Source organism: Carcharhinus amblyrhynchos, chromosome 9, assembly GCF_965287045.1.
Source record: "Carcharhinus amblyrhynchos chromosome 9, sCarAmb.v2.hapA, whole genome shotgun sequence".
NCBI lineage: Eukaryota > Metazoa > Chordata > Chondrichthyes > Carcharhiniformes > Carcharhinidae > Carcharhinus > Carcharhinus amblyrhynchos.
Genome location: NC_137332.1, coordinates 101,064,585 through 101,090,231, shown reverse-complemented (window position 1 = coordinate 101,090,231; position 25,647 = coordinate 101,064,585). Strand labels below are relative to the sequence as shown.

At 44.6% G+C, this 25,647-nt stretch overlaps 2 protein-coding genes across 2 annotated transcripts in view; one reads left to right on the top strand and one right to left on the bottom strand.

The window, feature by feature from the left end:
- Positions 1-6,541, top strand: part of LOC145348665 (class I histocompatibility antigen, F10 alpha chain-like) — a 42,666-nt gene extending 36,125 nt beyond the window's left edge. Inside the window, 6 exon segments of the mRNA XM_080196830.1 lie at positions 131-391; positions 741-1,004; positions 2,747-3,010; positions 4,613-4,711; positions 6,120-6,152; positions 6,495-6,541. Coding sequence (XP_080052956.1) covers positions 131-391; positions 741-1,004; positions 2,747-3,010; positions 4,613-4,711; positions 6,120-6,152; positions 6,495-6,541 — 968 coding nt within the window.
- A 10,509-nt stretch (positions 6,542-17,050) lies between these two features.
- LOC145348664 (muscarinic acetylcholine receptor M2-like) lies at positions 17,051-18,457 on the bottom strand. The gene has a single exon (XM_080196829.1). The coding sequence runs from the start codon at positions 18,455-18,457 to the stop codon at positions 17,051-17,053; it is 1,407 nt and encodes a 468-aa protein (XP_080052955.1).
- Positions 18,458-25,647: the final 7,190 nt, after the last annotated feature.

Below are 25,647 nucleotides of genomic sequence, written 5' to 3'. Positions count from 1 at the left end.
GCCAAGAAAAATTGCCCCTTAGTATCCCGAGATGCATAGGTTAGAGATATGTGGGGTAAATATATCTGTGTGTCAGTGGTTTAAGGTTCATGGTCTGTTGTTGTCTCTCTTCTCTCTCTCTCTATTTCAGGCTCCCACTCTCTCCGGTATTTCCTCACGGGAATGACTCCGATCCCGGGTTTCCCGGAGTTTGTGGGTGTCGGTTATGTGGACGGTGTCCAGTTTGTTGTGTACGACAGTGATCGGAGGGAGCTGATCCCCCAGGAGCAGTGGATGGTGGAGAGCGAGGGGCTCGAGAATTGGAAGCGAAAGACATTTTTTGCCCAGGAGCAGGAGCGACATTTCAAAGCCCATATCCCACAGATCATGTTCTGGATCAACCAGTCAAGGGGTGAGCCTATAACCTGATATCCTTCACTCACTTCAGCGGGAGGTGGTGGGAGAACCATGGAGTCATAGAATCCTACAGTGCAGAAGAAGGCCATTCGGCCCATCGAGTCTTCACCAACAACAATCCCACCCAGGCCCTATCCCCCGTAACCCCACGTATTTGCCCCACTAACCACTCTAACCTACTTATCCTGGGATACTAAGGGGCAATTTAGCACAGCCAATGCACCTAACCCGCACATCTTTGGAGTTTGGGAGGAAACTGGAACACCCAGAGGAAACCAGCGCAGACACAGGGAGAACGTGCAGACTCCACACCCAAGCCGGGATTCGAACCCAGATCCCTAGAGCTGTGAGGCATCAGTGCTAACCACTGCGCCACCGTGCCACCCTTAAACTGGGCTTGGAGTGGGACCTTGGAGACGGACGGGATTTCATCAGCCTCGACAAGGATAACATGGTGTGGGTGACCCCGGTCCCCTGGGGACAGATCACCAAGAGCAGCTGGGACAGGGACACCTTCAATAGCCAGCGCTGGAAACATTACCTGGAGGGGGAATGCATCGAGTGGCTGAGGAAATATGTGGAGTACGGACAGAGTGAACTGAGAGCCGGTGAGTGAGGGATGTTTGGCCTCTTTTAAGGTCAAACCAAATAAACAAACTTAAATTAAATCAGGACAAAGTAAAAAGGGCAACTCCCCAAAAGGAGGGGGAACAGACTGAACAAAATCAAAATACAAAAGGAAGCTTGAAAATATCAAATTAAAATGTGATTATCAGGGTCAATAAGGCACCCCAGTCCCTGCGGTGCCCAACGGGCACGGAAGCCACCAACTGCACCCGTGAACACTGCATGCTCCCTCACCAGGGACACCTGGCTGTGAACATAGCCGCGGTAGAGGGGCAGGCAGTCAGGATGGATGGCCCCCTCGATCGCCCACTGCCTGGACATCATTGGCAATGCTAAATTGCCCCTTAGTGTCCTGGAATGTGTGGATTAGAGGAATTAATCCTGTAGGGATGGTATGATTCTATGATTAGAATGAGCATAAAGTATTTCACGGCAGGTATGATGAATTTGACCCACCAGGAAACTTCAATTAAAACAAATTTTATTTAAGAACATTGTTAGAATATAACAAACAGAATTGGAATAACATTTAAACAGTTAAAATTCTTAAATAAGACAAGGTATTAACGTCTATCCATCTCTATTGTTCCAAAGTAAGCAGTATTCTCATATACACAAATCCCTGCTCACAATCAACACAAAACAAATATTCCTCATGTGGATCCAGCCTTTTAACACCTCCGCACAGATGCAGAAAGATACTTGGCTTCTGTCTCTCAGACAGCAACTGACAGAGAATGATATATCCTCAAGCAGCAGAACTTCAGAGAAATAAACTTATAGTCTCTGATAGATCCCGGTCTCCAGACTTCAGAGTTAGAAAGGGTTATTTCTCTCTGCAACTTCCAGCTTCCAATCAGCAACACAACTTGGTTTCTCTCTGTTAACCCAGCCCTGTGCAGGCAATGACTTTTCCTGTTAAAAACTAATCAAGCCCCACTCTGAAAAAACCCACAGGAAAACATTAACATAACAACCCCTGCAGTAGTCCAGATTAAAACAAACATTGTAGCGATTAAGATCAGTTATCCTGCTGCAGCATCTACAGAGCTATAAGATGCAGACAAAGTAGCACTGATAATAAAACAAATTGCTGAAATAGACCCTGCACAAGAAACATGACCCAAATACATTCTTTAAAAACACAGTATTGTCACAGGGAGGGAGTGAGAGTCGGTGAGTGAGGGGGAATTGAGAGTCGGTGAGTGAGGGGGGGAGTGAGAGTCGGTGAGTGAGGGGGGAGTGAGAGTCGGTGAGTGAGGGGGGAGTGAGAGTCAGTGAGTGAGGGGGGAGTGAGAGTCGGTGAGTGAGGGGGAATTGAGAGTCGGTGAGTGAGGGGGGGAGTGAGAGTCGGTTAGTGAGGGGGGAGTGAGAGTCGGTGAGTGAGGGGGGAGTGAGAGTCGATGAGTGAGGTGGGGAGTGAGAGTCGGTGAGTGAGGGGGAGTGAGAGTCGGTGAGTGAGGGGGGAGTGAGAGTCGGTGAGTGAGGGGGGAGTGAGAGTCGGTGAGTGAGGGGGGAGTGAGAGTCGGTGAGTGAGGGGGGAGTGAGAGTCGGTGAGTGAGGGGGGAGTGAGAGTCGGTGAGTGAGGGGGGAGTGAGAGTCGGTGAGTGAGGGGGGAGTGAGAGTCGGTGAGTGAGGGGGGAGTGAGAGTCGGTGAAGGGGGTGATGCCGGGACTCTCTATCTCGAGGTTCCTGTACTGACTCCTCTTTCTTTCTCTCTCAGTTGCCCCCGTCGTGTCCTTTACCCGTCTGGGTGATTCTAACCGGCTGTCCTGTGCCGTCACCGGGTTTTACCCTCAGGCCATCGAGGTGAATCTGTGGAGAGACGGAGTGGTGATTGGTGAGACTCTGTCCACTGGGATCTTACCCAATCACGACAGCACCTACCAGATCCGGAAATGGATCGAGTTTGATCCAGAGGACCAGGCCGAGTATTCCTGTCGGGTGGAACACAGCGGGATGAAGGAGACACTGGTGGTGATTTACGGTAAGACTGTTTCTCACTGTTAGAAAGGACCCAGCCTCAGAGCAGGATCACAGGAGGGTCGGTCATAGAATCTATGGAATCTCTCTAGGGCAGAAGGAGGCTATCCAGCCCATGGAGTCTGCACTGAGCCTCCAAAAGAGCATTCCACCCAGGCGCATTCTGCCCTTCCCGTAATCCCACCCATTTACCATTGGCCAAGCCATCTAAACTAAATATCTCTGAAGTGTGGGAGGAAACTGGAGCACCCGGAGGAAACCCATGCAAACATGGTGAGAATGTGCAAACTCCACAAGACAGTGGCCCAAGGCTGCATTGAACCCAGGTCCCTGGTGCTGTGAGGCAGCAGTGCCACTGCGCTGCCCTACAATTTCAAGTTGGCATGATACAAGATTGGAAAGAGGGAATGCCAGTGGGTGACTGGCTTAATGAGAATTGCTGAGGTGCAAGTGAATACAAGTGGAATTCCTACCAGCAGGAAGATGGACCCACCGATAACCTACCATTGGAAGAATTACAATGTGATTTTGCACTGATGGGTTCATGACTGTTTGGCTCCCAGTGGCTTTTCCGCTCCCTCCTGTCACCAAACCCACTGATGGCAGGATAGGAGAATCCCAACCCCAGTGTCCAATGGAATATGTCAGGAATGGTGTGTCCTGGGATATTGCAGTGTTACACTTCCCAGTATCCACTGGGATAGTAAGTGTGACAGGTCCTGGTATATCTTGGGGTAATACAGTGTGAGGCCTCAGCATGCCCCTCAGGACAACAGGACCCTGTGTATCCTGGAATATTAAGGTCCCAGGCTGGAATCTTATTACCATTCACACCGATGGGATTTTCCCATCCTGCTGCAGTGAATGAATATTGCGGTCCCACTGCTGTCAATGGGATTTCCCGTTGAATTCACACAATCCCAGCAGGAAAAGCATGGTGTACCATCGATGGGTCTAGAACCCTCTGCTGGTGTGAAGGGCCAGAAAGTCTACCCCAGATATACTTATTGGAAGCTAGGCAGTCCAACAAGGGGAAAAGAAACACAGAATTACAGTGGTAGATTTTGATGTGGGAAGGTGAGAGGAGGCTTGGATGAAGGATAAGCATGGAATGATCAGGCCGAATGGACTGTCTCTCTGCCGTACATCCTGTGTAATCCTTTCAAGTAAAAGTTAAAGTTTATTTATCAGTCACAAGTTGCATTAACACTGTAATGAAGGAACTGTGAAAATCCCCAAGTTGCCACATTCCAGCGCCTGTTTGGGTACACTGAGGGAGAATTTACCATGGTCAATGCACGTAACCCTAGCACCTCTTTCGGAATGTGGGAGGAAACCGGAGCACCCGGAGGAAACCCACCCACACACGGGGAGAATAAGTCCGCATGGACAGTGATCCAAGCTGGGAATCGAACCTGGGTCCCTAGTGCTGTGAGACAACAATGCTAACCACTAACAGAGAGTGTCCTGATTCACTCTCTGATTCTTTTTGTCTTTCGCTGGTTGTTTCTCTGATAATTTCTGTCTCTAATTCTTTTCTCTCTCTGATTCTCTCGCTCCTCTCCCTCCCCCTCTCCCCCCCTCTCTCCTTCCCCTCTCTAAACAGATCTGAAACCCCAGGGTCTCATTACTATCGGGATTGTACTTGGAGTCCTCGGGATTGTCACTCTCACCATTGTGGCTGTGGTCATTTACCAGAGGAAAGGTAGGAATTGGCTGTGTGGGGTGGGGTGGGTGGTGAAGGTGGGGTAATGTGTTCATTGTCCTGGAGGAGTCCAGAGGGTAGTAGTCTGGAGTGAGGAGAAGGGTCTGGAGGATGCGGAAGGGTTCAGCTTTGTTGAGATGGCAATGGGAGGTGTTGGGGGCAGACTTAGCCAGGCGTGGGAGTTATAAAGGGTCTTAGGGTAAGGGGAGGAAACTCAGTATATGGAGGAGGATTGACTCAGATGATCGAGGCATAGGGTCTTAGTGAGTGGTGGAGTGGCCCAATGTAGTGGACTGTTAATCACGGTGTCATAGTGTCTCGGGAGTGTGGGTATCAGGTCCCAGGTGAGTTGGGGGAGCAGGTTGAGGGTTAGTAAGGCTAAATAGGCGGAAGACCCCGAAGATGGAGGTTGAGGGGTCATGACACAGGAAGAGGCCCTAAGATTGGATGAGAGTCTCAGAATTGCATTGCTTCTCAGGGTAGGAAGGGAGTGAGGGTCTCAGTTCAGGGTGGGAGTGAGGGGTTCAGGTCAGGGCGGGAGTGAGGGTCTCAGTTTAGGGTGGGAGTGAGGGGCACAGTTTAGGGTGGGAGTGAGGGTCTCAGTTTAGGGCGGGAGTGAGGGGTTCAGGTCAGGGTGGGAGTGAGGGTCTCAGTTTAGGGTGGGAGTGAGGGACACAGGTCAGGGCGGGAGTGAGGGGCACAGGTCAGGGCGGGAGTGAGGGTCTCAGTTTAGGGTGGGAGTGAGGGGCACAGGTCAGGGCGGGAGTGAGGGGCACAGGTCAGGGCGGGAGTGAGGGGCACAGGTCAGGGCGGGAGTGAGGGGCACAGGTCAGGGTGGGAGTGAGGGGCACAGGTCAGGGTGGGAGTGAGGGGCACAGGTCAGGGTGGGAGTGAGGGGCACAGGTCAGGGTGGGAGTGAGGGGCACAGGTGAGGGCAGGAGTGAAGGGCCCAAGTCAAGGTGTTTTAAGTTTACTCATTAGTGTCACAAGTAGGCTTACATGAACACTGCAGTGAAGTTACTGTGAAAATGCCCTAGTCACCACACTCTGGCGCCTGTTCGGGTACACTGAGGGAGAATTTAGCATGGCCAATGCACCTAACCTGCATATCTTTCGGATGTTGGGGGGGAAACCGGAGCACACAGAAGAAACCCATGCAGACATGGGGACAATGTGCCATCTCCATACAGACAGTCACCCGAGCTGGGAATCGAACCTGGGTCCCTGGCGCTGTGAGGCAGTAGTACTGCTTGTGAGTGAGGGTCTTGGGTCAGGATGGGAATGAGGGGGCTTAGGGGTTTAGTATAAGTGAGAGTCCATCTCTCTCTCTTCCTCAGAGTTCTAGACTCTCTCTTCTCTGATTTTCTGTCAGTTTCTCATCACTCATTGAACATTCCTTGTTTTACAGTGAGAGGAAAAAGTGACTACAATCCTGCAAATAGTGAGTTGATCATCAAACATCCTCTGGATCTGTGTATAACTGTGTGAATCATAGTTCACTCTGTGTCTGATAAACAGCGCCCCCTATGTGTACATCTGTGTGTGTTTTAGTCGGTATGTGTGTGACTCTGTGAATCTCTCTCCCTGTTGTAGTTTGTCTGTCTCTCTTGATCTCTCTCTCTCCCTCTCTCTCTCTGTTTCTATGTTTGGCTGTGTGTCTATAACCCTCTTCCTTTATTCATGTTTCTGATTTTCTCTCTTTTTCTCCTGCTTGTGTCTTACATGCTGTTGCTGTCTCTCTGAATGCGAATCACGTTTTTAATACCTCTCCTTCCTTTTAGAGCTTCTGAAAAAGAGGATTCTTCATCCATCTCCACTGTCAGTGCCTGAGGTATGAATAATATTGGACACAGATCCTTCTAATTGGGATATTCCCGCAGGATTTAACTGTACAATCTGGTGGGTGGGATGTGAGCTCAGTGTCTGTCTCTCGCTGTATCGTCACTAAAGAGCAGTTCATCCAATATAACACTGAGCTTTGAAACTTTTGATTTGATTTGATTTATTATTTTCACAAGTATTAGCATAAAGTGGAAAATAATGTTTCTTGCGTGCTATATACACAAAGCATACCATTGATACAAAAAGAAAGGAGAGAGTGCAGAATACAGTGTTACAGTCATAGCTAGGGTGTAGAGAAAGATCAACTTAATGCAAGGTAAGTCCATTCAAAAGTCTGAAGGCAGCAGGGAAGAGGCTGTTCTTGAGTCGGTTGGTACGTGACCTCAGATTTTTGTATCTTCTTCCCAACAAAAGAAGGTGGAAGAGAGAATGCCTGGGATGCATGGGGTGCTTAATTATGCTGGCTGCTTTGCCGATGCAGTGGGAAGTATAGACACAGTCAATGGATGGGAGGCTGGTTTGCGTGATGGATTGGGCTACATTCACAACCTTTCACGACTGGCTTTCTGGAGATGGCTGCCCCTGTACAGTCTGAGATTGGAGATATTTTGGGGGCTTTGGGGTGTTTGGAGTGAGGAAAGATGCATCCAGAAATATCTAATTTGAGATTGATGTCTCTTTGAGACTGGCCTTCTGGAGATCACGTTGGCACGGTGGTTAGCACTGCTGCCTCACAGCAGCAGGGTTCCAGGTTCAATTCCTCGGGTCACTGTCTGTGAGGAGTTTGCACGTTCTCCCCGTGTCTGCTTGGGTTTCCTCTGGGTGCTCCGGTTTCCTCCCACACTCCAAAGATGTGTGAGTTAGGTGGATTGGCTAAATTAACCCTTGTATCAGGGGTGTTAGCAGGATAAACGTGGGGGTTACGGGAATAGGGCCTGGATGGGTTTGTGGTCAGTACAGACTTGATGGGCCATTGGCCTTCTTCTGTGATGTAGGGATTCTATGAAATGGCTATTCCTGCATGGTTTGAGCCTGGAGGGATCTTGGGAGGGGGGTATTTGGAATGTAGAAACATCTGGAAGCATATAATTTTTGATGTGGCCTCCTGTCAGCTGTTCATCTTCCTTAATGAGGTTACCTCATTGAATGTTTTGAAGGCGAGGATAGATAAATTTTTGAACAGTAAAGGAATTAAGGGTTATGTTGAGCGGGCAGGTAAGTGGATCAGCCATGATCTTATTGAATGGTGGAGCAGGCTCGAGGGGCCAAAAGGCCTACTCCTGCTCCCAGTTCTTATGTTCTAAAGGAAGTTGAGACGTGCAGAGTTTTCACTGAAATTTGATTCTGAGATTAAATGTTGTTGTTCTCCTGTGATTCTGAATTACTGGAAGTTTCCTGGATGGTTCATGCTGAGCGAGGTATTACTCTGATGGAACCTCGGAGCTAGTTTAGACTCCAGGTCTTGAGGAGATTTATTGAGCTTGAAGAGAATGCAGTGCAGATTGACCAGAATGCTACCTGGTGATCCAGGGATTAAACTACGAAGAATGATTAAACAAGTTAGGTTTGTACTCACTGAAGTTTAGGATGTCGAGGGGTGATTTGATTGAGGCTTTCAAGATATTAAGAGAAATGGAGAGGATAACGAGAGAGAAACCTTTCCTTCTGTTTGGAAGGGGCTTGGAATCTTTGGCGTCTAATTGAAGCCTAACTTATTGAGAGCGAAACTCCAAAATACTTCCATACAAAAAGGATGATAAAGGTTTGAAATTTTCTGCTTGAAATGGAAAATGGTGCAAAATCAACTATTTACACTACTTCTTAACAGAAATCTATAAATCTAAAAAATAATGGACGTGAGACAAATGTATATACGTGATAATAGGGGAGGCGATGACCTTTAATCCAGACTATTAATCCAGAAACTCAGTTAATGTTCTGGGACCTGGTTTCGAATCCTGCTCACGGCAAATGATGGAATCTGAATTCAATAAAAAATATCTGAAATTAAGCATCTACTGATGATCATGAAACTATTGTAGATTGTCAAAAAAATCCATCTGGTTCACTAATGTCCTTTAGGGAAGGAAATCTGCCATCCTTACCTGGTCTGGCCTACATGTGACTCCAAAGCCACGGCAATGTGGTTGACTCTCAATTGCTCTTGGGCAACTAGGGATAGGCAATGTGGTGAAGGAAAAAAACCATAATGATGGATACACGGCATAAAATAGCTGCCCGGCACATGAAGGGTTAAAAGACGTTAAGCAGGCACTAACTTTTAATGCAGACAGTTACTTGAAATTTAAACATACAGGACAGACAGTTATTTTAAATTAAACATACAGGGAACAAATACTGCAGGAAGCCAGGCACCTTAAAGATAAAGACAGTCCTGGGACAATGGAGTCTGATAGAGAGATTAGCCACGAGTGGGAACAGGAATACATAAATGCAGGAAAACCAATTACTGTATAAATAAACTGAGACTAGTCATTGATAAAGAGAAAATGTATCCATTCATGGAACAATGCGATATTAAAATGCTCATGTCTGTATCTGCCTATAACAACGTGTTAAACGATTGTTCACCTACTTGATTACAACGATGTGTTAATGATGTCCAGCCCATCTATTGTGTTTAAAAATAAACTGCTCCTATTGTATTGTTGAGAGAAGGTAGCTGCCCAGAACTGCGGAGTGCCAGTGCCTTTTCTCCTCGAAGCTTTGTTGAATAAAACTGTGTTGTTGCACCTCCAGTCTGACTTCGAAGTGGTAATTTCCCACAACAGCAATAACGCAGGCTAGCTAGCAATGCCCATGTCTGATGAATTAATAAACAAAAATACTGTGCCTATTTCATCTTTCTTGTGAGAAGTATGTTTAAAGTTCAGTTCTGTTGTATATGGTTCCAATGTGTCTGCAACAGCCAGCTCAGATGCTAAGAAGGTAGGCTAGTGATTGATTTTAGCCTGCGGCCAGTGATTTTTGCAATTTTGCATTTTTGTATATAATTTCTGCTCTGTTTTTGATTTTAAGAGACCCTCACTTAAGCCTGTATTGAATATTGAGAAGGTTTTTTGCTAGACCTTGATTTATGTTTTAAGTCATATAATTACTCAATTGTAATCAAGATTGTATAAATGTGGACTTGTTTTCACCAGCCTTGTCATCCATGCTCACATTTGATATTTTGTCTTCTCTTTCGTGGCTCAGCTTACTAAAATAAAAGTCATTATTTTTCCGCAGGTGGCAATGTCTTTCTGCATTTGATGCCCTCTTAAACAACAGGCCAGGACAATGGGTAAATTTGCACAGGAGTTGGTCACCCTATGGCATGGAATCAGGAGATGGTGCTTCCTTGATGGACAATCTGTAACTGTATTGATAGTAGATGGGAGACGCCATCACAAATGTGTGAAAATCTTGACTATATACAGTGCCTACAAGGAGAATTCAATATGCTCTTATGTTTACCAGACTTGTTTTGAAATTTGTTCATGGGATATGGATGTCACTGGTTGAGCCAGCATTTATTGCCAAGAGTCAACCACATTGCTGTGGGGGTCTGTAGCCCAGGCCCAGGAAGAAAAACAGATTTCCTTCCCTAAAGGACGTCAATGAAGAAGATAGATTTTGAGGCCATTCAAATCATTGTCATCGTTAGACTTTTAATTCCAAATTTTTATTGGATTCAAATTTCACCATCTACCATGGTGGGATTCGACCCCGGATCCCCAGAGCATTACCCTGGGTCACTGGATTACTAATCCAGTGACAATACCACTACTCTGCCTCTCCCCTGGTTTTAAGAGAGCTTTGAAAATTGGGCGAGAATTTGGATTTGAAGGGGCATATTGTTCAGTTCATTTGCTTATAAGTAACAAGTAGGCTTATATTAACACTGCAGTGAAGTTACTGTGAAAATCCCTCAGTCCCCACACTCCGTCGCTTGTTGGAATAGGATAATTTAGCATGGCCAATCCACCTAACCTGCACATCTTTGGACTTTGGGAGGAAACCAGAGCACCCAGAGGAAACCCAGGCAACATGGGAAGAATGTGCAAACTATGCAAAGACAGTGACCCGAGCCGGGAATCAAACCTGGGTCCCTGGCGCTGTAAGGCAGCAGCACTAACCCACAGTGCCACCCATGTCCATCATATTGGGCTGAACACCAGAAGATGTGGAAGGCCATCGACTGATTGGAATGTCCAATCCCATCCAATGTTATTCAGAGGCTTGGTAAGAGATGAAGTAAGGAGAATTTTACTGTTCTGGGGAGAGCTGTTTTGACCAGACCAATTCAGAGTCACATTTATGCTGTAATATGTGCTTGTAATATTTGGAATATGCCACTTAAGTAAAGTTCGGAAAAGAGGGGGTGGGGGAGGGAGGGTTGGGGGATAGAGGGAGGGGGGTTGGGCGGAGGGGAAGGGGGGCTAGGGGTGGAGAGAGGACGGGGACTGGGGGTCAATGGAGACATATGTATGTGGGCCTGTGAAATTGTGAATAAATCTTTTAAGTCTGTTTCTGGCATTTGTTCATTCTATAGATTGATTGATAGGAACTCCCCACCCTAACAGTATTATGAGAGTAGTGTCACCATATTAGCATCCTTTAATTGCCCTTCCTCATTTCACAGCCTACATTGTCCCTCCCAATTACCTCCTCCACATGGCACCCTCTCCAGTGCAGCTCCCCATTACTCCTATTCCATCCCCTATGCAACCACCACTTAAAATCCCTTAACTGCAGGAGAAAGCCATTCTGCACCAACACGCCGAAAGAGCACCTTACCCAGGCCTACCCGCATCCCTGTGCATTTACTGTGGCCAATCCAACTAACCTCCACGTTTTTGGGACAAGGGGAAAATGTGTAAACTCCACATGGACAGCCACCCATGGATAGGATCAACCCCAGAACCCTGACTCGGTGAGACAGCAGTGTTAACCATTCTGCCGTATCATCTTACATGTGCCTCCCTGCTTAGGAACCAACCCACAACTGCCCTCCCCATTTCAACTCCCCCTCCCCATTACTCCCATTTCCCATCTCCTGATCCCAACCCTCCCCTGTCTCTATTCCCTCCTCCCTCTCCCCATTCCCCCTTGTCTTCTCCCAATTTCCCCTCTCTCTCTCCTCTTCCACGTTCTCCTTTACACCTGGAGGCTTTGTTAACCGAGTGAACGGGCCTGGCACTGATACCTCAGCGGATGGAGTGAAGTGGGATGGAAGGCAGTGAACAACGAGTGTTCTTCATCAACCTAGTTCACTTTCAACTCAAAACAACTGGAGTATCTGATCTTGCGACTTTTTTGTTCATTCTGAATCATAGAATCCTACAATGCAGAAGAAGGCCATTTGGCCCATCCAGTCTGCACCGAAACCAATCCTACCTAGGTCCTAGCCCCACTTAGCTACCCTGCTAATCCCTCTAACCTATCACATCCCAGGACACTAAGGGTTAATTTAGCACGTCCAATCAACCTAACCGGCACATCTTTGGACTGTGGGAGGAAACCGGAGCACCAGGGGGAAACCCACGCAAATGCGGGGAGAATGTGCAAACTCCACACAGACAGTGACCCAAGCCCGGAATCAAACCCGGGTCCCTGGAGCTGTGAGGCAGCAGTGCTAACCACTGTACCACTGTGCTGTGGGCACCCAGCTGACATCAGTTAGAGAAGAGTGCATGGAGAGATCATGACTTGTAGCAGTGCAATTTGCGCCAAGCAGCAAGAAACTAATCCTGGAGTGGGAACGGGGTTGGCATTTGATCTGCATGTGAAGACAGGAGGGGTTGGAAGTGATGGGTGTGGAGTTCTACAGTTCACAGGTTAAGGCAGTGTGAAATGGTAAGGATGAATACCTCAGTGATTTCAACATCCAATCTGGAGACACAGACTGCGAGACTCTGCAGTCTGACTAACGCATTCCTCTCTGATTCAAACATTTCTCCAACTTCCCCTTAAATGATGCAGTCTTTTTTGCCTCAGTGGTTCCCTGTAATAAGGCATTTAGTAAGATCTGTGGGGGGGAAGGGGGAGGGCAATGGGCAACTGTCAATTTAACTAATATAAATTGAGCTGGCAGTGAGTGTCGCAAAGGGCTGGAATGAAGAGAATTTCAGTTTCACTGAGGCCATTAGGTCCATCGACTCTGCACTCACTCTCTAGCATATTCTTAGCCAGGCTTGCTCCCTCACTTTATCCCTGTAACCCTACACATTTAAAGTGGCTAATCCAACTAGTTCATTCACTGAAGGAAATCTGTCAGTTCTTATGTCCTTACGGCTCACAAATATTCTTGAGGTTACCTAAAACATTCAGAGTTTGCTTTTGATATCAAACATGCCAGTCATATATGTTACTCCTTGACTGATCAGGTCACCAGAGATGACTTTAAAACATGATGGTGGAGTTTTTATATGAGACCATACCTGGTTACATGTTTCAAAATGTTCCAAATTGATTTGGATGGCACCGTGGCATTGTGGTTAGCACAGCTGCCTCACAACGCCAGGGACCCAGGTTCAATTCCAGCCTTGGGTTACTGTCTGTGCGGAGTTGGGCCGAAGGGCCTGTTTTCATGTTGTAAATCTCTATGACTCTACATTTTCCCCGTACCTGTGTGGGTTTCCTCCGGATGCTCCGGTTTTCTCCCACAGTCCAAAGATGTGCTAGTTAGGTTGATTGGCCATGCTAAATTGATCTAGTATCAGGGAATTAGCAGGGTAAGTATGTGGGGTTATGGGAATAGAATCTGGGTGGGATTGTGGTCAGTGCAGACTCAGTGAGCAGAATGGCCTCCTTCTGCACTGTAATGTTTCTATGATTCTATGATACATAGAAAGTGATGAATGGAATGTCAGTACTTAAGATTGACAAGATTTCGGGACTGGATGGGATGTATCTAAGGGCATTGAAGGAAGTGAAATTAGAAATTGCTCTGACATTGGCCATAATTGTTCAGTTTTCACTGGACTCAGGGGAGGTGCCAGAAGATTGGAGAATTACAAATAGTCTGCCATTGTTCTGAAAAGGGTTGAAAAGCAATTACAGAGCAGTCAGTTTAATTTCATGGTGGGCAAGTTTTTAGAAACTATTGTTTTGTTATAAGGATAGATTTAAGAGGTTGGGAACGTTCTCCTTGAGGGAAGCATTTCAGACACCATTAGATGATTATCTGAATAGTAACAATGAGCAAGGGTGCAGAGAAAAGGCAGGGGAATTGCACTAAGTCATAATGTCCATTTGGAGAGCTGATGCAGACATGTTGGGCTGAATGGTCTCCTTTTGAACTGTAATAATCCTATGAATGCTGTGGTTCTGGAGGCACATTATACAGTCATAGAGGTTTACAGCATGGAAATGGGCCCTTCAACCCAATTTGTCCATGCTGGCCTTTTTTTTTAAATCCCTAAGCTAATCCCAATTACCCGCATTTGGCCCATATCCCTCTACACCCATCTTATCCATGTAAATATCTAAATGCTTTTTAAAAGACAACATTGTACCCGCCTCTACTACTACCTCTGACAGCTTGTTCCAGACACCCATCACCGTCTGTGTAAAAAAATTGCCCCTCTGGACACATTTGTACCTCTCCTCTCTCACCATAAACCTATACCCCCAAGTTTTAGACTGCCTACCTTTGGGAAAATGTATTGACTATCGAGCTGATCTGTGTCCCTCATTATTTTATAGACCTCTATAAGATTACCCCTCAGCCTCCTACATTCCAGAGAAAAAAGTCCCAGTCTATCTAGCCTCTTCTTATAACTCAAACCATCAAGTCCTGGTAGCATCTTAGTAAATCTTTTCTGCACTCTTTCTAGTTTAATAATCTCCTTTCTATAATCGGGTGACCAGAATTGCACACAGTATTCCAAGTGTGGCCTCACCAATGTCTTGTACAACTTCAACGAGACATCCCAACCCCTGTATCCAATGTTCTGACCAATGAAACAAAGCATGCCGAATGCCTTTTTCACCATTCTGTCCACCTGTGACTCCACTTCCAAGGAGCTATGAACATGCATCCCTAGATCTCTTTGTTCTGTAACTGTCCCCAACACCCTACCATTAACTGAGTAAGTCCTACCCTGGTTCAATCTACCAAAATGCATCACCTCGCATTTGTTTAAATTAACTCCATTTGTCAGCCCACTGGCCCAATTGATCAAGATCCCATTGCAATCAGAGATAGCTTTCTTCACTGTCCACTATGCCACCAATCTTGCTGTCATCTGCAAACACACTAACCATGCTTCCTATATTCGCAAACAAATCATTAATATAAATGACAAATAACAGTGGATCCAGCACTGATCCCTAAGGCACACTGCTGGTCACAGGCGCCAGTTTGAAAAACAATCCTCTATAAACACTCTCGGGCTTCTGTCAAGAAGCAAATTTTGTATCCATTTAGATAGCTCACTTTGGACCCATGAAGTTTAACTTAGGTGACAACCTACCATGCAGTATCTTGTCAAAGGCCTTGCTAAAGTCCATGTAGACAACATCAACTGCACTGCCCTCACCTACCATCTTGGTTACCCCTTCAAAAAACTTAATCAAATTTGTGAGACATGATTTTCCATTCACAAAGCCATGCTGACTCGCTAATCAGTCCTTGTGTCTCTAAATGCCTGTAGATCCTATCTCTCAAAATACCTTCCAACAATTTATTCACCACAGACATGAGGCTCACTGACCTGTAGTTCCCAGGCTTTTCCCTGCAGCCCTTTATAAACAAAGGCACAACATTTGCCATGCTCCAATCATGCAAGGCAAACTCCATAAAGACAACAGATTTTCTTTGCTGAAGAGATTGTGTTGAACTAGATGGATTTGACAACAACTAATGATTGTTCCACTGTCACTATTACTAAGCCTGGTTTTCACTCCCAGATTTATTTCAATCCCACCAGCAGCTATGATAGGATTTAAACTCAGGGCATTAGCCTGAGCTTCTGGATTACTAGTGTAGGGTAAACTACCATTGCCCCACCATTTCCCCTCTTCTACATTCCGGGTGCTAAGTAACGGTGATGTATTGTTTTATTTTTTATTGTACAACAAGCATAACTATGCTGTGGTCAGGGAATAATCCTAATTTCAAAGGGCAAAGATTTCTGTTAAATCACTGACTTGCTTAGTTAAAGACATTGACACAAAGAACTGGATCGACAACAAGAGAGATACAACAGGCATGCTTTTGGGATTTTGTGAGGGGGCATTTACCTAATTATTTATTTCCCAAACTCACTGCCCTGCCACGATCCTATGCATTATAATCAAGTTCAGTTCCCACAATGGCAATGCATTGATGTTGTTCAGTGGGTCATTGAATCATAGAATCCTACAGCACAGAGGGAGGCCATTCAGCCCATTGATTCTGCACCAACTACAATCCTACCCAGGCACTATTCCCATAACCCCATAAGTTTTCCCAAACTAGTCCCCCTGATATTAAGGGGCAGTTTAGCATGGCCAATCCACCTAATCCGCACATCTTTGGACTGTGGGAGGAAATCAGAGCACTCAGAGGAAACCCATACAGACACAGGGAGAATGTGCCAACTCCAGTGAAGACTGAACTCAAGGACTGTTCAGATCCCATTAATTTGAGGACAGAGTTTAATGCCAATAGTAGTGCGCTGGAGGAACCAATTTTATGCATTGGCCTCAGCGTGGACCATCTGACTATGATTTATTAGAAGATCTGCGGTTTCCAATTGAAATTGTTCACTGTCTTCCAGTGCCTTTTTCAAAATGATAAATGAGTTAACGTCTAAACAGTTAGAGCAGAACTTCTAAAAAAAAGTGTTAACCAAAGTTATTTAGAGTAGAAGCACCGTGAGCGTTGCATAATTTGAAGACACCGGTTATGCTATTTTACATTTTGTCCTCAGATCGCTGCTCAAATGCAAATCCTTGGATATCACTCGCCTAATCCTGAGGTATGTGCTCGTGTTTTTTTTTCAAGGGGCGGAAGGTGGAAACTGTTCCTCTGTCTGCCTCAGACTGAGGCAAGGAATTAAGCTATTGATGTTAATCGGATCCACAGACCATGCATCTAAACTAACCTGGTTCCCACAAATTACACTGTAGGCTGCCCAGAAAAATATTAGATGTTGGGTAATGTTTTATCAATGGGAACATTCCTCACTCAGTATGTTGATGCTGAACATCGTATGTTCAGATACATCACGTCGTATGTTGATACGATGCTAAAGCTTTGGGAAATTTGTCTTCCAGGTCATTCATCAATGTATTCTGATAATCAGTTTACCCTTTGTTTAATACAGACATTACAAACTCATTGGATATAATTCAGGTATCCTGCCAGTTTTATATGTCATATATGTCTACTTGACTCATAATCCAACACAATGGACATATTAATTACATACAGTTTGGGTGTAAAATGTAAAAGTCACCCTCATAAATATGTGTAAAGTCTTTACAAGGTTGTGCTTGTAGCTTTATCTATGTCGCTGCACCTATGTTCTTATACTGACACAGGAGGAGTTGCTTGAAGGTTTTCTTGAAAGTAGGATTACACAGTGCATAGCAGGCTGGGTTCACAGTACTGTTTATGTAAAAGATCCAATATCCAATAATCCAGACAGTGTTGGGGATACAGGTTGCACAGAAAGTGTCAATGAGAACCATGACATTGTATGGGGCCCAGGTGATGATAAATGCCAGGAGAATAGCCAGGACAGTCCTAGTCACCTTCTTCTCTCGGGATGCAGCTCCCTTCTTCTTCTTAGTGGAGAAATTGGCCACTGTAATGGTCCTACTGTGTGGTCTGGTCTCTCTATCATTCCTGCTCTTACTGCCAATACCTGGCACCTTTCTTGCTGTGGTGCCACAGTGGTCATTCATATGAGATTGGCTAACTATCTGTAGGCAGGAGAGTTTGGTGTTGTCCATCTGGAAACAGCTTTGTGTAGTAGAGATAGTTGTGCTCTCTTGTATTGTCCCTTCCTTCTTCTGGTCTGATGGGGAAGTTGTCTCACTGTGAAACCCCTTCTCTTCTTGGCCACAATTCGCAATTATTGTTTCTCCAATTATTTTGTCACTTTGCATTTTGGCGTGTGGCAAAGCATGAGGAAAGTTTGGTATGCTGCTACTATTTGGTCCCATTATCTTGTCCTTCGCTACACCATCAGAAACAGTTCCCTCGCTCGATTCAGACACCTTTTTGTCTTCCATTACTCGACTCTTGCTGGCTCGAGATATTTGCACGTATAAAATCATCATGATGAGCACAGGGAGGTAGAAGGCAGCTATCGCAGTGCCAAAAGTGACGGCCGGATTTGAGAAGAACTGTATGTAGCACTCATCCTCACTAACTGTCCGCTCCCCTACGATGAACTGCCAGAAAAGAATGGCAGGAGCCCACAGGATAAAGGACACCACCCAAACAGCTCCGATCATCATCCCTGCCATCTTTGCTGTTCTCCGAGCGGGGTAGCTGAGGGGTTTTGTCACGCAGAAGTAGCGGTCAAAGCTGATAACCAGGAGGCTCATGGATGAGGCATTACTGACAACATAATCTAAAGCGAGCCACAAATCACATACCACTGGGCCAAATGGCCAGTAACCAATTAGAGTGTAAATGGTGAATAGATTCATAGACACACCAATAATCAAATCAGCGCAGGCCAAGCTAAAGATAAAATAGTTATTAATAGTTTGTAAATGTCTGTTTACTTTGATAGAAACAATGACCAAAATGTTTCCGATAATTGTCACCAAGCTTAATGATCCTGTGACGATCACAGTGAAGACTATTTCGGCTGTTGTGTAAGGACTCACTCTTCCACTGAGAAACAGGTCTGTTGGGTTGTTGAAAGATTCGTCTATCTGTGCTGAGTTTGCCATCATTCCCCTCTGGTGCGTAATTAGCACTGACGAGACATAAGTGCAGAAACTAAAAGATAAGGAATCAGATTTCAAATATGTTGAAGGTGAACGACAACTTGTAGTTCATTGAGTTTCTCCCAGCAAGAACATAAAAAGCTATCTGTTGCTAAATTTAATTAGGTTTTATTTCATGGGTCTTTTACTGTGCAATTAATTATGAATGTATAGTGAATTACTTCTGTCAAACTGAATACAGTTATTGATGAGTGTCATTGCAAACATGAGGTTTTAGATTAATTGATATTAGTGAATCTGAAACTGAGTGAACCTTCTTTGCACTCTGCAAATATTCATAACATCATAAGTTCAAAAGATATAGGAGCAGAATTAGACCATTCAGCCCATCGAGTCAGCTCTGCCATTCAGTCATGGCTGATATGCTCCTCATCCCCATTTTCCAGCCTTCTCCCCATAACCAATTAAACCTTCAACCCATTACCAATTAAAAGTCTGTCTAACTCCTCCTTAAATTTAATCGCAGTCCCCACATCCACCGCGCTTTGGGGTAGCAAATTCCACAGAATCACAACCCTTTGGGAGAAGTAATTTCTCCTCAACTCTGTTTTAAATTTGCTACCCCTTATCCTAAGACTATGACCTCTTGACCAAGAATGCCCCACAATAGGAAGCATTCATTCCATGTCTACTTTATGCATACATTCTATCATCTTATATACTTCAATTTGATCTCCCCTCATTCACCTAAATTTCAGAGAGTATAGACCTAAACTATTCACTTTCACTCGTTTGATTCCTTTGAATTGATCTCTCAAAATCACAAATTGATACAAGCTTATAATGCCCAGATCTACAAGGGAAGTGATGGAAGAAGGTAAGCTATAGTGAGGCATACCTTATGATCCCTCACTCTTTGCTTGTACCCTGTTGTGGAATTCAAGACTTGAGATACTAGGCATATTTTTTTTGACTGGTTTAACTCGGTGTTGATTTAAAATTGCTTCCCTTCCAGACTTGAGATGTTGCTACCAGATCTTTCTTGGACAGCCAGCCTCCAGGAGGTTCAACATAGTCACTCCCCATCACAGCTCACAACATCTCTTCTTAAATATTCTTTACTTCCTACACTTTTGAATCCATTATCTATAGTCCCTTTCTGAAACTTAGCTTTACCAGAACATAAAGTCTTTCACGTCCTCTCTATTGACACATTTGCAGGTCAAATAAAGTTTAATAGTGTAACTTGGTTAGATTGTGAAACCTCTGCAAGTTGCAAGCATCTTTTCTCTTCCCCTTCAAAAATAACATCTGAAGATCGAAACCTGTACTTATCTCCTAATGCAAATTTCTACCCACTACTCATTTACTTATAGAAAAGTAACTTACAACCCTTACTTCATATGCATTCCTTTGATGTCCTAAACCTCACAGACAATCAGTTCCCAGCTTAAATAATTATGTCCGTACACATAAACACAAACTTGTTTCAGAAAATAACCCAATGAACCCCCAAAAGTTTAAATGTAATGCCATTTCTCACCACACCTATGAAGGTACACGATCAGTGGGCTTGCAGAAGTAAGCTCACTCTTTAACTCAAGGAAATCTAGTTAAGCTGGTTCATTGTAAAACGTAAGTACATTGGGAATGGGAAAAGGCATGCATAAGAGAAGGCATCCCTTTGAAATAATATTGTGGAGACAAACCAAGAGGGAGCCAGCTCATCCCTCCTCAGTTGGAAGCATCTTGGTGCTATCACCTCCAGAATTTAACAAATTGTGGCTCCTACCAAGATAGCTCATGCAGGCAGAGGATAGTGAATTCAGGGATGTCACTCTGGAATGGGGAATAGCTCTGTCTGTGCATAAACATTCCTCTCATATTTCCTCATGTAAGTTTATGTATTGTCCCCCAATTCCCTTCAGCTTCACATCTTGTTCATCTTCCTATCCACCCTATTTGTTTTAACTATTCCCTGCAGTAATGAAATCCACCTTCTCATCACTCTTTGGATAAAGTTTAAGTTTATCAATGTCACATGTAGGCTTACATTAATACTGCAATGAAGTTACTGTAAAAATCCCCTAGTTGCCACACTCTGGCACTTGTTCACTGAGGTGAGAATTTAACATAGTCAATGCACCTAACCAGCACATCTTTTAGGATTGTGGGAAGAAACCAGGCAGGCACAGGGAGAATATGCAGACTCCACACAGACAGTGACCCAAGCCAGGAATCAAACTCAGGTCCCTGGTGCTGTGAGGCAGCAGTGCTAAACACTGTGCCACCGTGCTGCCTTGGGTAAAGAAGAACCTTTAGAATACCCCATTGGGTTTCTTGGTGACTGTCACATCTTCCGGCCGCCTCCATATGATCCTCCTCACAAAAGGAACCTTCACTATTAAAACATCTCAGAATTTTAAATACCGCTATCGGGTCAGACACCAGCCTGATTCCTTTTTTTTAACAGAAAACAGACCCAGCTCATCAATTATTTTCAGATATGATTCAATAAATATTTCTAGTCTTACCCTTGCAAATCGTTTCTGCGACCCCTCAAGTCTGAGGTCATATACCAACCGGCTCAAGAACAGCTTCTTCCCTGCTGCCATCACACTTTTGAATAACCTGCCTTGCATTAAGTTGATCTTTCTGTGCATGCTAGCTATGACTGTAATGCTACATTCTACACTCTCTCCTTTCCTTCTCTATGAGCAGTATGCTTTGTCTGTAAAGCATGTGAGAAACAAAATTTTTTACTATATACTAATACATGTGACAATAATAAATCAAATGAAATCAAATCGAACAACTGCCTCTATCTTCTTCTTAAATTATGGTCAACAGGACTACACAGTATTCTATGTATTCTTACCTACTTGCAAGATGGCATAACAGCCCCACTTTTCAAGTCTGCTCTTCTGGAAATAAAGTCTAATACTCGATTTTTTTTTCCCTGAATGCTAACCTGCAATGTAATGCATAATGTAATGATGCATTCAGTACTCTTTGTTCCTCTAACCCATGGAGACTTGCAACTTACAAGTCATAAGTAAGCTCCCTATTCTCCCTGCCTGAAAAGTATTCTCTCACATTTCTACTGTTGAACTTCAGTTGCCAATTATTTTCCCAGTCTGCAAGTTTGGTACGTTTCTCTTCTATTGTGTCACAGCTCTAAATATTGACTATTTCTGCCCTCTCGGTGTGGTGTTTGGTGGGGGAGCTGGGTTAGGTGTGCAGTTAATGTTGTGGGCCAGGGAAGTGAGTGGAGGAAGAGTGTGTTGAACACAAAAATGAAGTTTAATTCAGGTTAGATCATGTAAATTATTTAGTAATTCTCGTTGTTTGATTAATTTATACATTTGAGTAAATGGATATTTGACAACATTCTTCAAATATTGCCTGCATTACTGTGAATAATGGGGTAAATATAAATGTTTATGCTGCAACTCAGGTGCTGCAGCATGAATCCTATTTCCTGCACAATATCAACATCATTGCAGATTCATGCCCTAGCAAACATATTTCAGTCCATGTGGAATACACCAGATAAGTGCACCATAGCAGGATAAAATTCCCAAACTGTAAGACAACAAATTTCTTTCGACTGCCCATCTCTGAGACTCTGGGACTCTCCCCATTTCTAGAACACTGGAGTCTCCTGCAGGCTCTGTGGGTCAATAAAATACATCTAGCAGCGAAAATATTGAGCAGCAGAATCAGAACAAATGTTACCACATGGGTAAGAATGCAGAACATGAGCATAACTGTGAACCAGACTCGTGATTCCAGAACATGGTTTTGTACAGAACAAAGCCCGGGGCCACTCCAAAGCCAATACTGATCTTTCAACATAAAATACCACGTTGCATCCTTTAAATAGTTTTGTGCAGTCACTGTTCTCAGAGCCAGAGTTGCAGTTTTCTCAGAGCAATGAATAATTTTCAGCCTTTGGTAACAGATGGCCACAAATCTATTAAGAGTGAAAGTGCTGGCGAACCAGACAGAACAGTCTGTGGCTGCATAAAGCAGAGCATTGTGGAAGTTACACGTAGGGATGGAGTACACTGAAATGAAATGTTTCCTATAAACAATCGGATTGTGCCTCGGCATCAGGTTGATAATAACAAGCAGTAAATCTGCCACTTCCCTGGCCACCAGATAGCTTGTAACACATCTGAACAGATTGCACTTTCCCCGAGAAAGGATCACAATTGTCACTACGTTAACTGTGAGGAGAAGAAATAAACAGGGAAAATGTATATCAGAATGGGAGCAGAATTACCAGTTTTACTAATTACTTGTTGAGATTTTTAAAAATGAATTACCGGGTCTAGTCATCTTCTGATTTATTTTGTTCTTTATGGGTGACACTGGCTTGGCCAGCATTTTGTTGCCGATTCTAATTTCTCCTGAATTGAATGGTTTTCTAAACCGTTGCACAGAGCTGTTAGGAGTCAACCACATTGTTGTGGGTCTGGAATGACACACAGGCCAGGCCAGGTGAGGACCACAGAATGACTACAGCACAGGAGGAGGTCATTCAGACCATCCTGTCTGCATCAGCTTTCCAACGCAACCAAAAGAGGATAGCAGATTTACATAACTAAAGGACATAAATGAACTCTATGGTTTTCTACAGTCAATGACAGTCATCATGCTTACTATTACTGAAGCTAATTCTAATAGTTGGATTTGAACCAATTCCCTCAGGCCATTAGCCTTACCTCTGTGCTTCCAGACCAATGACATTACCATGGCACTACCATCAGCGCAAGTGTTTTACTTTTTTTTTACTTGGCCCCGTGAGGTAAGCTTTCCCTGTTATATGGCATGAATGCAACTCCACGCATGATCAGATGGGACATTAACCAAGCTGGTTAATAGGGTGGCACGATGGCACAGTGGTTAACACTGTGCTGCCTCACAGCGCCAGGAACCCTGGTTTAGGTCGCTGTTTGTGTGGAGTTTGCACATTCTCCCCGTGTCTGCGTGGGTTTCCTCTCACACCCCAAAGATGTGCAGATTAGGTGAATTGGCCATGCTAAATTGCCCCTTGGTGTCAGGAGGACTATCTAGAGTAAATGAACTGTGTTATGGGATAAGGCCTGGTTGGGATTATGGCCGGTGCAGGCTCAACGGGCCAAATGGCCCCCTTCTGCACTGCAGGATTCTATGATTCCTCAGAATAACAGGAGTGAAAGCAACATGTTCTGACCAGAGAACCTCTGCATATTGATGCTGTTGCACAAGTTAACCAGAGAGAAGACAGCATCCAAATACTCATGGATCATCTGCCCCACACCTACGTTATCATGTTCTCACTTGCATTTGCTATGTTTTATTGTAATGTTACAGGATGTGGATGCCATTGCCAACACCTGTATTTATTTCTCGGTAAAACGTGCTGTTGCGGTGTAATGAACAAGGCGTTGTGCATCACCCTTTATCCTGGCTCAATAACACAGAAAGCAGGCATCAAGTTCTGCTCTCTTGGACGCATGATACCAGGCAACTTGATAAGACGCTCAACACGTATTTACGAGGCAGGCACAAACATTGTCTGACTACCAAAACAGACACGGGAAGATCACTAACTGACCCAAGATGGTTATTAGCAAGACTTGAAGCCTTCACACATTGTCATTTTGCTGTGATAATCTGGGCAACTGGCATCTACCGAGAACCAAGTCTCCATTATGTCGAGCTTCAATGTTGACAACATATCCGTGGCATTTGTGGGAAGCCTAAGTCATCTATCAGCCCTTTCCAGGGCAACTATGCTGGCATTAATCGAGTGATGAGCATTCGCTGGTTTGGGCAGGTGCATCGGGCTGAAGATAGTGCATCGCCAAGGATATGATGCTCAAGGAGGTAGCCCATGCCAAGAGAAGTGATATGTACAGCATTTATCCTGGTCAGAGATGAGGTTCACACCCTCACAATTACTGGCAGCGGTAAGGATGGGAGCCTGAAGCCAATAGTGAGTTGTACCTGTGGCCATCATATATACTGGAGAGAGTGAGCACCATCCAATGGAAGCAATCATTAGATGGAAATTAATATTTGGCATGTAGCAATGCATGTGCAATAACATTTTCTAAAATGAATCCAATTTCTGTAGATCTGGCATTCTCCATCATGTCACAGTGAAAAAAGCTAAGTGGTGAAGCAAATACTCAAGATATTAAGAAACATAATCAGTAATGTAAAGGCGGCACAATGGTTAGCATTGATGCATGACAACACTCAGGGTTAATGTTCAGTTCCAGCCTTTGGTGACTGGCCAGATGGAGTTTGTACATTCTCTCTCTGTCTGCGTGGGTTTTCTGTGGGTGCTCTGCTTTCCTCCCACACTCTAAAGGTATGCGGATTAGGTCGATTGGCAATGCTAAATTAGCATTGGGGGATTAGCACAGTAAAGATGTGGGATCACAGGAATCGGGTCTGGGTGGAATAGTTGTTGGTGCAGGCTGGAAAGGCCAAATGGTCCTCTCTGCACTGTCAGGATTCTATTCTATTCTATTGGGGTGGCACAGTAGCACAGTGCATATCACTGCTGCTTCACAGCACCAGGAACTCAGGTTCAATTCTAGGCTTGTGTCACTGTGAGGAGTTTGCACGCTCTGTGCATGGGTTTCCTCTGGGTGCTCCAGTTTCCTCCCAAAATCTGAAAGATGTGTGGTTAGGTGCATTGGTCATGCTAAATTCTCCCTCAGTGCACCCAAATAGGCGCCTCGTGGCAACTTGGGGAATTTCACAGTAACTTCAATGCAGTGTTAATGTACTAATCACCAATGACTAATAAATAAACTTTATTCTATTTTATTGGAGAAAGGGATCTGATGGAAGGATATTTGTGGAACTGACTGAGAGATCCCCTCACTTGTTACAGGCAGCATAGAATCTACTGTTTCAGAACAATAACTGGAATTCACTCTTGTAACAATATCAATACTTCAAGTCATGTAGAACATTGCTGTGAAGTCAGAGATGGCAAACAGTGAGTAGGGCGACTGGAGCTGGACTCCCAGCCACAAGGGCAATATATGTCTAACAGAGATCACTTGGCCAGATGGGTTTCGAAAACTCAACATCTATATGTTTCCCAGCAGAATTGAATTTCTGATTTCCAGTCTCGTTAGGAGATTTGAAGAATTTCCCAATTGTAAGAAGCAAACATCATCGAATCC